This window comes from Macrobrachium rosenbergii, chromosome 21 (genome assembly GCF_040412425.1).
Source record: "Macrobrachium rosenbergii isolate ZJJX-2024 chromosome 21, ASM4041242v1, whole genome shotgun sequence".
In the NCBI taxonomy this organism is placed as follows: Eukaryota; Metazoa; Arthropoda; class Malacostraca; order Decapoda; family Palaemonidae; genus Macrobrachium; species Macrobrachium rosenbergii.
In genome coordinates, this window is record NC_089761.1 from 47,935,760 (window position 1) to 47,950,777 (window position 15,018).

The window sequence follows — 15,018 nt, forward strand, 5'->3', positions numbered from 1 at the left end:
AACGGGAAGTCACCAAAGAAAACAAGCTCAGCGGAGACTTAATTAATGGCGCCGCCGAAACACTATCCTGGCGCCGAATTGGTGACTTTACAGGACTATTGGTTTTAACATATGTGCCTATGGGATTAATTAGCAATATCATTGCTGTTTCTTTTTATGTACCTTTCTTTCTTCAGTTTCTTGTACTTTAGGCTCTGTTTTTTCCAGTTACGTTTTTTATTCCAGTGTATAGAATATAGTGATTATGATGTTGTTGATGATGACATTTATTGCGGAGGTTAGTTTTGGAACTGATGGGGAGAAAATTCTCACAGCAGCTTACAGGCACAAGTGAAACTTCGGCCGGGGCCCATCGAAGAGAAATGAACCAAATATGGTGTAATTTATGAAACGAAAATTTATAATATTTGATAATGACTCATACAATTTGTAAAAATACTAATACAAATTTGTAAACCGGCACCAAAACATCAGTTAAAAGTGGTACCACAAAGCAATATTATGGGACCTGATATACTTAGTAAAAAAATAAATGTCGTGCTATCAGGATTTATGAAAAAAGCATAAAGTGTGATTTCTGTGAGGATGGCTTGCAGTTCTTCATTTTCTGTTTGAGGGTTCATCAGTAGTTACCTTTCGTTTCCTGCGTGGCGTAATCTTTGATTCCATGGAAAATGCACGAGTCGTACAGAACTAAGTTTCGTCTCCTTATATCTCGTGTAGGTTGTTGATTCCCCCACCCCTGATCTTATGGCACTTACAGGTGCATCTTTTAAGCATCTTGATATCGGTTGGTAGAATGTTTTCCTTGATAATTTTTAAAAAGACCCATCACTAATCTGCCAGAACTTCGGGGAGTAACAGACGCAGTTTGCTTGGTGAAATTGTCTGCTTTCCTAAGTAATTTTCTTAATATAGTGTGCAGCAAAGGCGAAGCAGGTTCATTTTATCCATCAGGTAAGTTTCTGGTGCTGGACTTGCCATGTTATTTGTTTGCAAGAATATTGGTCTTTTTTGTTATTTCAAGTCCATGTTGTTTTGGTAGCCCAACATTACATAGAAGATGGCCACAATATGGCATATTGGATTTGTAGATTATAAGGAGGAACAATGCTGTTTACGCCAATGCCTCCTTGCCCAATTCCTTTATTCCTTCCGATGCTTTGATTATTAACTAATTAGTTCTATTTCATTATTCTTTTAAATATTAGAGATGAAGTCGATAATATGTATGAAGTATTATCATTGTTTTCATTAATTTTCCTCTCTTTATGCTAGCAAATGCATCCCAAAAATAGACTGCTCTTACAATAGGTGAATGTTATTTGTTGCATGATTCCCTTGCGATTTACTATAAGGTATCATTTGGCATGCGTCTGCCAGTCGTAAATCCAGTCTGGGTTTCCACCAATTCCCTTCTAGTGAGTATCCATTTTGTCTATTAATATTCGTGTTAAGAGCATGTAGTAGACATTATTACCGCAATTAGCCTTTATCATGACCTGGAGTTTGGTAGTTTTGTGGTTTTGCTGTCGATTGTAAATTTGACGAGTTCAACGAACATTTTTTAAGAGCTTTTATAAAAGCTCACTGTATTACTACTACTACTACTACTACGTATATGAAAGTAAAACGTTCGCTTCGCGTAATACGTTTGTGTCATTAATTTATACCAGTTCATAGTGTCTTTTCCTCTCTTAGATCAGAGGCTTTTACTCTTGCAACAGAAAATTAAAGGAAGATAAGTGTTTTTGGTGTTCATATGTATCTTTCAGTGTTTGTGAGGTAGAACTAAGTAGTAGGAGACGCATGACCCTAACCTAAAGCAGGATACTTAGGGTGCACCATGAAGAACTGCTTGCCAATCATAGAGGTGACGGAGGATAACTTCAAGAAAATATTACCAACCATAAAGGCGGCTATTAAGGACGCATCTTTTCTGGCCATTGACTGTGTAAGAAACCTCAGGCTCGAGTAATTTTTGCCCTGCCCAACTGTAGCCTATATTATTCTGGTTACCGTCAGTCGTTGACAGGAATGTTTACCGCTTTTTGCATATGTGGTAATTCTAAGCCGGCTGTCCGCGGTGAGCTAGCCTATGGCAATTGACGTTTTCCTATGTTATTTTACCTGCTGAACAAGAATTTAAAATGTTTTGTCGGTCGGCTGTAACTAAAATGTAATTGGCCCTTGAAAACTGCACGTCTTTACCAGTGGGTCGCACACAGCTCAAGGGTAAATTGCAGTTTAGCAGCCGCCGACTGGCAAAATATTACCTTAAACTCTTGTAATGCAAGTAAAATAACATAGAAAAACGACAATTGCCATAGAAAAACGACAATTGCACACTATTCGAAGCTTTCATAAACGGGAAACAAAACATTACCATTTCTGCTTTCAACTTGGGTGGCCTCTACAGGTTGCCGTGGCAGAACGGCACTGCGTGCCTTATCTGCATTTTTAAAGATTCCTGGCAAGCTCGTATGTTCTGGCAAGAGGTAATTACTTTAAATTCTTGTACTTTAAATTCCTGACTCAGGAAAACGTCAATTGCCAGTCTCTTGTGGCTCTCGCTAAACGCAGAAAACCGGCAGCTGCTGATTGGTGAACCGAAAGCTAGTGCATGCGTGTTAAGGCTTAGAATCAGTAGTACTAGTAATGAATGAAAAGTGCCTTTGGAACAGCTCCCACTATCCATTTATTTGCCCTTCTTTTTACGCTTGTTTTTTCGTGTTCCAAATGACATATATAACAGGAAACACAACAATAAGGTACCCAAACCTTTACCCAAGTTGTTTACCCCACCAAAAACCCCGAATACCCGACTGGTCCCCCTTACTGTTAGCTATTCTCGAAAGGGTTTTACCACACCAGTTCTAAGATCATTTACAGCTTAATTACAGCCGAGCAACAAAATATTACTCTAAATTCTTGTTCAGCAGGTAGAGTTCTATAGAAAAATGTCAACTGCCATAGCCTAGCTCACCGCGGACAGCCAGCTTAGATCTACCGCATATGTTTATGTTTATGGCTTTTGTTTGTTTATGATACTTAGTCTTGTTTGTGTTGTACATTCAGTTTTACTGGCTGTTGGATGTGACTGTTTAATATTGGTTCGAGATAACGGATAGCCTAGAATGCAGAATGAGAGGTCATGGTTTACTTGGGGTGGCCAGGTGAAGCGAAGCCCCACAACCCAGGTCAGAGCACAACATCTGAGGTTAGGTTAGGAAACAGTAAAGTCTGGTTAGGTCATACTCCTGTACCGGCCATGTGTTGGCCCGCCAGCAGACCAACAACTAAGATGAACTTTCTGTTCCATGAATCGTCTGGGGAGAACACATGGTCGAAGAAGCACATTTCCTCCATATGACTTTTATACATATTTCTCTTTAACCATTATTGTCACATTCATTTATGATCACCATTGTATACATTGCTTTGCAAGCTCTCCAATCATGTGCTTGTAATGTGTGACTGAATCTTTTGTATCAAATTGTATGTATGTTTTCTGTCTGTGAACAAATGCAGACACCTGAATTTAATCTCTGTTTCGATTTGTCAGAGATTAGTAACTACGTTGCGGCATGCATTTGTCAATAACCTTTGTGACTATTCTTTACATAAATAAGTAATAAACCAGACAACAACCAGTTGACATGTCACTCCGTACCTTCCTTACATTGGTGACCCCAGAGTGACTCGAAGGCACCGACTAGAGATTTCCAACCTGCAGAGATGACCAACCCCACCAACGAAGCCCTCGCCACCGCCTCCACATGCCTACTGCCATTCGTGGCCCACAACCCAGAGGCATGGTTCTTCGGGGTGGAAACAACTTTCCAAGACGCCATCCTCGAGTTCCTGTCGGATAATGTCTTCGACCGGACCACTGAAGGATCAGCCGATGTCATCCTTCAGAATGCCACCTGCCCTGAGAGCCAGCCAAGGAATTCCTCAACCACGCTGGTGCACCTGGAGGAGATGAGTGACCGCCGCAAATTTTAAGACAGCTGCGGCACATCATCATACCACCAGCCTGAGCCATCATCGGACATCGTGAAGGAGGTACTCTCACACTCTACCCTGCTGACAGCGACTGAAAAATCTGCCACAGAGCCTTAAGAGACTCCAGAGCTTGCAGGTCTTTCAGCCCAGCCAGCGCAAACGAATCAACCCCGCTTCTCCCACCCTCCATGCATCAAAGGCCAGTGGAGAAATGTCTAGGATGTACGAGAGGCGGAAGATGAAGATCGCTTTCGATGGGAAAGAATACGACTGATGTTTTCAGGGACTGGTCGGCATAGCAGCTAAACAGCTGATCCCATGAACAGCACCAACATCATCTCCTCACCGCCAAGCAGACGTACCAACAACAAGGCAACATAAACGTTCTGTCGCACCCATTACTCACTGCCAATACCAAGACTGGAGAAAGTGCGAACGACCTAGTGTTGATGTTGCCAGTAAGACGATTTTCAGCCGAGGGGCCTTTCTTATTGGGGTTGGGGGAGTACCTGTACCGGCCACACACTACCAGCCACGTGTGCCTGCCAGCAGATCAACAACCAAAATGAACTTCCTCTTCTGTGAGTCATCTGGCGAGACGAACACATGGTCATATTCTGGGGAGAAGAACATGTGGTCGCAGAAATACAATTTCTTCCATACGACTTTTATATATTTCTCTGTAACCATTGTTGTCATATTTCATTTATGGTCACCACTGTATGCATTGCTATGCCAGCTCTCTGATCATGTGCTTGTAATGTTCAACTGAATCTTCTGTATCAAATTGTATGTATGCTTCTGTATGTGAACAAACACAGATGTCTAAACTTAATCCGTTTCAATTTGTCGGAGATTAGTAACTAGGTTGTGGCACACACCGGCCAATAACCTCTGTGAATATTCTTTACATAAATAAGTAATGAACCAGACAACAACCAATCAACATGTCACTCAGTACCTTCCTTACACTCCCTCCGCTGAAATGCTAACTACAGAAATGCTTAGGCAGCTACAGTAGCCCAGTCCCCTCACCCTTGGGAAGATGAGTACAAAGCAAGCTAAGGTAGCTGAATGGAGAATATTCATAATTAGGCCTTGCTACATCAGGAAGTCTAATATTGGCGAGATAGGCATATGATTTTTTCATAGGCCAACCTATTTGGAAAATATTATATTAATTTCTCTGTAAAGGTTTGCTTTAAACCGTAATTGCATCCTGGAGTTTCAGATACGGTTTTGTTATGTTTTAATGATAAGGTTGTACTTTAAACCATTATTGTATTTCAGACTTGAAAGTATAATTTTCCTATGTGTTAATGTCTCTGACATTTGTTTCATTAGCAAATATGTATTTAGGAATAGTGGAAATCACCCTTTTTTCTTCCAGTGATGGGGACAACAGTGGGGTCACTGGGGGACAACAGTGGGGAAGTGGGGCTATTGGGTGGGGGAAAACAAAAGGAGTACAAAGATCAATTCAGCCTAACCTAACATAGGAGCCATGTCCTTACCAAGACTTAGAATCCCTGCGCAACCTAAAGTAGGATGATGGGACCTCACCTAAACCTCATACCTAACTTATCCAAATGTAGGTGGCCAGTTGCAATTAGGAAGCTGCAAAGAATCATGTAAACACAATGTTTCCAAAGATAAACGAGAACATCTGTGTGAGGAGGACAAAATTTGGCATGGAATTAGTGATACAGCCAAAATAATGTAGGGAGTAAGAACACAGCAGTAACAAAGGTGCCATGGCTGAAAACTGAAGCTAGCTTTTTCAAGCAGGGCCTGATGTTATTTGTAAAACTGATGTTATTTGTATTAACATTATTAACACTAACAAACAGCTTAGAAAAAATCCAATCAGGTTACAACGTTCCTTGGACAAATTTTGGTAATAGTAAATTTGCACCCAATATGAATACAGTATGACTTATGTACTAAGATCACAAGTAAAATGTAGTTTTAACCTCTGGGCTTTGAATGTTTCTGACATTCATTGCAGTAGCAGATTAGTAGCTTAGTTTTTATATACTAGCCCAACCCCTTATATACTACAGTTATGTATTTATCCTAACCTGAGGTAAGGCACTGGGTCCTTGCCTGGCTGGATGGTGACTTTAGCGTCCCCTCTGTAGCTAACCTAATTTAGGGCACTGAATGTTAAAATGAATATGAGGGTTGCAGCCTAACCTAGCCACAAACTTAATCTAACTTAACCTAGGCCACCTAGTCCTTATTTTGCTGGAACTTTTTACTCCCCTGGACCTCCCACCAAATCTGACCTAGGCATGTATCTTGGAACAATTACTGTACTGTACATGTATTTACAAACAATATAAAGCCATTTTATCTTTCTGTTTTCTCTTGATATGGCAATAGAAATGGCTATTATCATGTTAATGAAGATATACTGTATTTCCAGAGGCCTCAGGCTTTGAAACACTCACGGGGGCTGTAGTGTAGAATTATATCTGGTTATTTTAAATTCCTTTATGATTATTTTTAAATAAAAAAAGTAAAAAATGTGCCAAAATTTCTTCGGCGCAATTGAGTTTTCTGTACAACGTATACTCAAGGCCGCTGAAAATAGATCTATCTTTAGGTGGTCTCAGTGTAATGCTGCATGAGCTGTGGCCCATGAAACTTTCAGCCACGGCCCTATGGTGGATTGTCCTATAGTGTTGCCAGATGCATTATCATGGCTAACTTTAACCTTAAAGAAAATAAAAACTACTGAAGCTAAAGGGCTGGTATTTGATATGTTAGATGAATAGAGGGTGGATGATCAACACCAATTTGCAGTCCTGTAGCCTCAGTAGTTTTTACAATCTGAGGGCGGATAGAAAAGGGCGGATGGACAGACAAAGCCATCTCAGTAGTTTTCTTTTACAGAAAACTAAAAGGAAAATAATTAAAGATTCTTTTGATGTAGCTGCAAAGCTTTTTTCTGTGTTATTATGTAAGAGTTTGTATGCAATTTTTATGTAGCAAACACAGTCAACCTTACATTCCATGAATATGCCATGTTATTTTCATTTATTACTTCAATGTGCTTGGGCTTACTTTTCAGGAGCTGACTGGCCTTGGTGATCGCAAGAAACTTAATTACCCAGAAATAGATTTCAGATATAAGTATTCAACAGAAATTGCAAGGAGTTATGCCGTTATATCCCTTGGGTTGTCGTGTTTCACCTGTAAATCAATCAGTGATGTTAAAGTGACTGATGGAACAGGTATGTAATGGGTTTTTATAATACTGTACCGAGTTGTTTGGTTAGTGTGAAAATAGAACCAAGGATAATAATTTATATCATTACTATAGTATCGTTTAAATATGTGTGAATTTTTTGTGCAAATTCCATAGCAAACTTTTTTGTAAGTTTAATTTTTTTATTTTAGAAGATTCCCCTGATGATGGAGAGCACATTCGTAGCTACGACTATCTGGTGCAGACATTTGACATCATCACCCTATGTGCAGAAGACTTCTGCGTTGAAGTGAACTCTCACAAGTTTTTACTTAGCCATGGGTTTGATTTCAATAAGCTTTATTCTAAGGGAATTTTATATCACAAGGGCTGCGATCGGCAGGTGAGTTTATTATACAGTAGTTTAATGTTCTGAACGTTGTTTATACTACTAACTCTTGATTGTGTGTAATTGTTTTAGGCTTATGAGCTTGCATGATGTTAGCTATAGAAGTTTTTTTAGATGTAAAGGAATGTAAACTATATTGTTGTCAATGTTTAATTTAATTAAGCTGCCATTAAAGCTACAGCAGTTGTTGTTATGCCAGCACCCGTGAAGGTAGCAGAGAATGCAACTAAAGTTTAGTACATTATTTGCTGCTTCAGCTGGAAGAAATTAAATCATACTGAACAAGTGTTCTTAAGAATATAAACAATATCAATGTCCACTAGTTATTCTTGCTTTTTTAGGTTTATTTTAAAAAGTTCATCTTTCTGTTGCAAGTCATGTTGTGTTTTGTAGATAGTTTTTCTCTTTTACTATATCAGTTCCACTAGTATTTTTTGTTGCTGAATGCCTTGTAATTGCAATAAGGCCTAGACATTGTAAACGTATTATTTCTCTAAGGTTTGGAAATTATTAGGAAGCAAATCCATATTTTATGTGTATTCCTCAAAGAAAACATAAAGGATGATTGGACAGTTGACCACCCCTCATCCACATCTTTTATTGACATTGTTCCTTTAACTACATACACCTCATTTAGAATTTTAGGTGTGATTCTTGTTAGAAAATTCCTTCTGAGAGATATATTCAGTCAGTATCGTGGATTGGGCACAAAATTGGTGTAATAAAAGTCTCTCAGGGTTTTTGGAAAATTTTCTATTGTGTATAGATTTTTTATTCTTTTATTCAATATTTTGAATATTGTTCAGCATTTACCTTGCCTCTTAACTTGTTTGACAAAACTTATTACAGTATATTAAATTCCATATAACAGATCTTCACACTGTCCTTTAGTTAACTACCTGTGTATGCTTTATAAAATTTTTCATAATTCAGATCTTCCTGGGCGGTGCCATCCATCAGATAGTAATAGGTATCCAGATATGTAGTTCCAGTGGTTCCTATGAGTTTGTTCTGGCTGTGCCAAATACTAATTGAATGATCATTATTGTCATGAAGTTCAAACTTGATGTTTGTACATTTTTGTTTAGCATACTCAGACAAATCCTTTTAGTGTTTATTGGTTTTGTCTTATGTGCTTTCTTAATTATTTCTCATTATTAGTTTGTTCTTTGCTTCTTTGTTTCTTTTTCCATGCTGGGCTGCTTTTCCTATTAGAACCCTTGTGTTTGTAGCATTCTGATGTTTCAGTTGGGATTGCAGCATGGCGAGTAAAAATGGTGAGATAATAATAGTGATGATGATAAGTGAAATTAAATATGATAGGATCATCATCTGTATTCAGTTTATATGAAATATTTTCAATGTTTCTTATGATTACTCTCCCCCATAACTGCATTCTTTCAGTAACTGTCCTATATAGTACTGTACTTCCAAGTTGCAAAATAACTGATGTTTATGAGAAAGTCTTTAGCTGGCACTGAAATTAGGCATAGGTCATCTGTGGTCTTTTTTTTTATGTTCCTTAAGGTGTTCCTTGATCAGTTGTTTCTTGAGTTTCCAGGCCATATTTCACTTAGGCTCCTCTGATCATGATCATGTCAAAAGATAAGAGTGGATGATCTGCAGCAGTGAGTGTGGTGCCTTATATACAAGGTGGTTAGTAGGGGCAGATGTTCACTGGTAGCTGATTGACTGAGAAAATCTCACACTTTGGCTAGTGAGATTTTTTCTTAAGTGAAATTTTTAGCAATGTTGGTTATATTGTTTCAGCTTGTTTAGCGATAGGGATGGTGCTGGCTGCTGACTTGGTGTGATGACTTTTCACTTTTGTTCAGAGAAGTTTGATGAGTGACCAAAAACCCATACTTTGGTTGCATTATGATGATTAGATTCTGAAAAGCCATTGTCCATAGGATTTAGGCAATTTGATACTAATGGGATGGTTAATTTACTTAAGTAGTTGTGTGACATTCTAAAAGTAGCATCTGGTGCAAGGTTCTTGGCATGTGAGTAAAGAACCTCTGAGGAAACCAGATGAAAGTTTTATTCAGATACAGAATGGCCAAAAGGATAAAGCCATTTTAAAATTCTTTTCAATTGAATCAGCAACCTAAAAGTTTGCAGATTAAAGGTTCTTTGCAGACAGTTGAAGTTACTAGTGGAAGATAGTACAGTAGTTGCATGTTGTCAGAATATTTTATCAAAATTCCCTCATATGTTTATATTTTCTCATAAAACTGAAAGGGGCTTTTTCAGCTAGAAGTAAATGTTCATGTTTAGAAGATATAGGATGTTCTGTTGGTAGACATGTTTGCCTGTTGGAGGAGCTCCCATTTATTGCTTTTTCCTGGTCAAGCATTCTGGTTTAGAAGTCAACTGCTTTTTCCAGCAGTTTGTGATTTCTCCAATATTTTGAGGGTTCTTTCAACATGCTATTCTCTTGCTATGGCCTTCAAGCTACCAGTTTAATTTTGTTAGTGTTCTGGTTTCAGGCTCCATCAGCATTTCTCAATTGTTTAAGATGGCCAATAGTGGCTAAGAACAGTTCATTAGATTTTGATGGAAACTTAGCTCCACATCTATTATGATCAAATAATTCATCATAGCAGATATGAATTAGTCAATAATAAACGTCTGGATTTTAATTAAATTTTTCAGTAAAGTCAGTCTAGATCCAGTATCAAATTCATTAGTCTTCAAATTCAGATGTCAGTTGTCCATACTGATTTCTTTTAAAATTACCTGAAGCTTGGTATGTGTTATTTTGACTGCCATCTAATTTTGTAGTTAGATATTAAGGACCATTATTAAGATTTTTATCAGTGACTATGTGGCTGTGCTGGTTGGTTTAGATTCATTTCTTTTTCCTGTTTCTATTTTTCCTTTGATGTACGCTATAAAATTTTTTATTCCATTGTCTGCTAAGTGTATAGTAATTTCTTAGACACTTTAAATTAAGAAGAGCCTAATATTAGCTTATGTTCATTGAAAGTAGTCAGTATTTCGTCCTTCATGTTGTCAAATTTTTCCTTTCAGTATATGTTAGCTTCATGTTTTACAGTGTATGTTACTTGATATTTTTCAGATTTATACTGTTAGATCTACCTGTTTATGTGTACTTTATTTGCTAGTGTTTTCCTGATATAGCATTGATGTTGTATTTTATCAATACAGTGTAAATTTTAGTTGTTTAAGTGTATAAGTCCATTACAGTATTTTTATTTGGTTATTAGTCAGATTTCATAGGTACTAGGTACATGTTGTTTGCTCTTTACTGATAAAAACAGTCCTCAACAACTCAACACTCTTTTTATCTCCACAGAAAGATACTAGTCCAGATGTTAGAGAAGTGTTCTCATCAGTCCTTGAACATCGTAAGCCAGTGGTTATTCACAATGGTTTGGTAGACCTCATATTCCTGTATCAGTCGTTTTATGCTGACCTGCCCAAAAAGGCAGACACCTTTGCTGCAGATCTAAGTGAAATGTTTCCTTGTGGAGTGTATGACACCAAATATATATCAGAGTTCCATCAGTCCATGCCAGCTACATATCTTGAGTACTTATATAAAAAAATGTAAGTATTTACTTGAAATTTTATTTTTTTTTGATAAATTGGATGGTTTTGCCAGAGTTGTACAGCACAGTACTATTTTTTCATTCTTCCCTCAATCTGGTCATAAGGTTATACTGAAACTGATATAAAGTATTTTAAGAAGACTACTGAGTTACATTGTTAGACTCTCCAGGGGCTTACACCTGGGATTTTTTTTATTAAAAGAGAATTGTTCTGATGAAATATACAAACCTGGATTTTTATATTGAAATATTCTTGGTGCTAAGAGTTTTAGTTTTTGAGGTTGCTAACAGGGTAGTTTAAAGAGCAAGGGAGTTGTTAGTACCTGCCTGGTCATCTTGCTGTTTGCCCTCACTTTGTCTTTAGCTGCCTTCAATTTGTCAAGGTAAGATACGTAAGCAGTATAGATTTCCTGGATATGGGTCATGTTTGTGTCCTTGAACATTGATTCTCATGTCTTTTGTTACCCCTCAATGGCAGAATCTGATTCTGAGTAAAGGAAAGCCGAGTGTGTCCTTGGTAGGTAATGCTCCTCCATTCACCATTTTATCTCTAGTTGGTACTACACCTGCAGTGGAATAGCTGAGACTGCTCATCTTATGCCTGCCCTTGTTCCTGCTTGGTCTAGGGGTGGGGGTGGGGATTTGGTTCATCTGAGGAGAGTAGTCTATTGCTCAGTAGTATCTCTTGATGGACTAGATTTCAAGACTTCCTTCAGCTTCCCTGGAGCTGTTAAAGGCTCTTTGGCCTTCTGTAGTGTCCTTATTGCACATCTGGGTAGATTCAATGTGTCCCTTGCTGTTGCTGCTTCTAACAAGGATGCTTCTGGTGCTGCTGCTGCTGCTACTGCTGTTCATACTTTGGCAACTAATGGGTCTCTGGCTGCTGTAGTGGAAGAGCCAACTTAGCGACAGCAAGAACAGGACCATTTAGTACAGATGAACTTATCTCCATTCTCTCCTCTGCTTCCTCACCTCAATGTTTCCCAGCCCAGATTGTCAAAAGGGCAGAATGGTGGCTCAAAAACCTCCTCTTCTTGGTAAGTCCTATTCTTCATGGAAGAATGGCAAAGAGTTACTGGTCCTGTTTGTGGACCAGTGCTAGGGGAGGAGGGCTGATAACTTCTGACATGAGTGTGCTTGTGACTGGTTTCCAGCCAGGGGTTCTCAAGAGAGGAGGTCCAGCTCGGACTTCTTCTTGCAGTTCTGGGATGCTTTCTTCAGTGGTGCCCAGAGCAGCTCTGGTCATCCATCTCAAATCTGACATTTCCAGTACCTCATGGCCAGGAGGTATAGGATATTCTTGCTCGGTGGATGGACAACAGCCTCCTAGTAGAAGTTCCCCTAAACAGACACCCCCCCTTCCCTTCTTTTGAAATGCTCCTGTCATTGAGACATTGAAGGAGGGTTGGAATATACACCTGGAGGACTTACTCACTTTGTTTGTGTGGAACAAGAGCAATCATCATCTGTATTTAAATATTTTGTGAATATTGGGAGCATTTTTGATTCTACAAGACTCTTGATTGTGCTGATGAGCAACAACACCACTATAGTGCTTTGTCCAGATCTGGCATTCAGTATACTATGACAAGTCAGAGCTTACCTAGTAAAAAACTAATTATTCAAAACCTTCATGAAGATATTTGTTCTGATCTGTCCTTATTCCTCAATCACTTGCTTTTGATTATCAACTTGCTTCATTCCAAGTGTGGAAATGATAACTCAGTGCAAACAGTTGTGGGATCTGGGAAAAACCAACTAGACCTACTCTAAATACATCAGTCCAAACCTGAACTATAAAGAGGAAATGGACTTAATCCTTCATAGCTGTGGTTTTCTTGAATAAAGCATTATATCACAACCCTGGTGTTTATTCAATAAAAGGAAATTCTGTGGTGAAAGATAAGCTGTGTCATCAGTTTGACTAATGAATTCATAATGATGGGAATAGGTAAAGGACACAGCATTGTTACATCTGTAGAGGGGCTCTGTCACCACTGTGTAGTGTAGTCGCCTTCTTTACTATTGTGAGTATTCATTGAACACTTCTAACAAATGCATAATGCTATTGACTCATTTCATAATTGATCGTGGTAGATTTTTCACCAGTGGATACCTTTCCTGACTCCAACCCTTCCTATTTATCTTGGCTTGGGACCAGAAATGAGTTAGGTTGCTTGTCTCCCTGGTGGCTAAGTTGCTGTCAGTAGCAGTGGTTTGCTTTTTAATGGGTTCATACTTTGACTGAAAAATTGAGCTCTTTTAATTTTGCTTTAAACTTCAAATAGATGTTTTTCAAGGACTTGGCTGCAACTTCCCTGCAATATTCTGGTACAAAAGTGATGATCTTGTCTAATAAATATAGGAATCTCCTTGATTTTGGCTGACTTATTGATCATTCAAGTAGGCCATTGACAGTTTAAACTTTAAACTGTGTAACTGCATAGGTGGGCAAAGTTGTGGGCCTTTGTAAAGCAGTGGTTTGTATATATGAAATACGTGAATTCTGAGTAGGTCAGAGATATTTACAAGAATTAGTGAATGTAAACAGTGTAATTAGTCATTATTTTTTGTTTGTCTTTTTATGTATTTTTGTACTCATAAGTACCTGTAGTTATGTTTTGGCCTAAGTGATAGCTACCTTGAACCTCATTGTTTTCTCACTGATGGCTTCAGTTGTAGCCTTTTGTATTGTGAAACATATTTTATATTATGTTATATGCATTGTAAACCTGTTTTTCCTGATTGATTATGTATTGTCACAATTGAAGAAATTTATTATTGCAAAATTTTAGAACCTAGCTTAGTGGTGTGCTGGGGAGTAAGAGTGACAGTCAGTTCTATTTGTTGTCCAGGTTATATCCAGACATGTGAGAACATTTGGATATCTTGTCCACTTGTAGAGTAGAGCTAGATTGGGAATATGAGCCAACTTTCTAAGTTCTGGGAAACCTTTCTAACAAGTCTAGTATTGTAGTAATATTTATTGGTGTTATATGGAATCTTAAAAACAAGGCATTGAACAATGGTGCATGAAGCTGTGTAATATAACTATATTTCTCATGTCTCTTATTATGACATTGCTTAATCAGACCACTTCATAGGACTGGCATTTGGCAAAATATGTTAGTTGATGACAGAATGCATGGACAGGTGGAGAAAAATGTATATCCATTGTAATTATGTATTATGTTCAATGGAAAAGAATCCATCTCTTGAGTGGGTATTATTGTCTTTCACTTAAATTTGTAATGGTATTAACAACTTGAATATGTTACCCAAGGCAGCTAAGAAATGCTCGTCGAGGGAATGCAGGAGACTGGCATGTACGGATACAGTTCCCTCCATATCCTCCAGGCCTGTCCAACATTGATTGGCACCCTTATCTCCAAATTCTTCTCTATGATACTGAAACTGATGATGATGGCTTGGCAGTTTGTGAAAATTTTGCTGTAAGTATTAAAATACATGATGGTGTAGACCTGCTGTTGAATAACTTCCTACAGAAAGTGAAACAATACATGGTAAATGGTAGAGTAGGTACCACATTTGCTGGCATAGATGTGACTTTTTCTTGCAAAGAAAAGGCAGTGAAATTCATGTTGTGACTTATAGGGTGAATGTTGTGTGTGCAAGTTTAGCCTACAGGCAATGAGCATCTGGTTTCTGCCACAATTAACAAATACCACCTTCAGACATTGTTTCTTGTAACAAAGTTATACTTGTGACAGATATAAAAGCCAAGCATTGAAGTATATTAATATGCAGTTTGGAGCACTGTTTCCCATTAGCTAAAACAAAAAATTAAATACAATGGAATAAAATGTAAA

The 15,018-nt window shown here is 38.1% G+C and overlaps 1 protein-coding gene across 5 annotated transcripts in view; it reads left to right on the top strand.

The window, feature by feature from the left end:
- The window catches only part of LOC136850155 (target of EGR1 protein 1-like), a 34,658-nt gene that overhangs the window by 9,138 nt on the left and 10,502 nt on the right, over positions 1 to 15,018 (top strand). For 2 of the 5 annotated variants that reach the window (XM_067123774.1, XM_067123773.1), the window contains exons 2-5: positions 7,085 to 7,247; positions 7,414 to 7,604; positions 10,933 to 11,186; positions 14,472 to 14,640. In XM_067123774.1, the coding sequence (XP_066979875.1) occupies positions 7,085 to 7,247; positions 7,414 to 7,604; positions 10,933 to 11,186; positions 14,472 to 14,640 (777 nt within the window). Of the gene's footprint in view, positions 1 to 1,355; positions 1,422 to 1,556; positions 2,499 to 7,084; positions 7,248 to 7,413; positions 7,605 to 10,932; positions 11,187 to 14,471; positions 14,641 to 15,018 lie in introns of those variants that run through there. The other 3 variants (XM_067123772.1, XM_067123771.1, XM_067123775.1) reach the window with 3 other exon arrangements.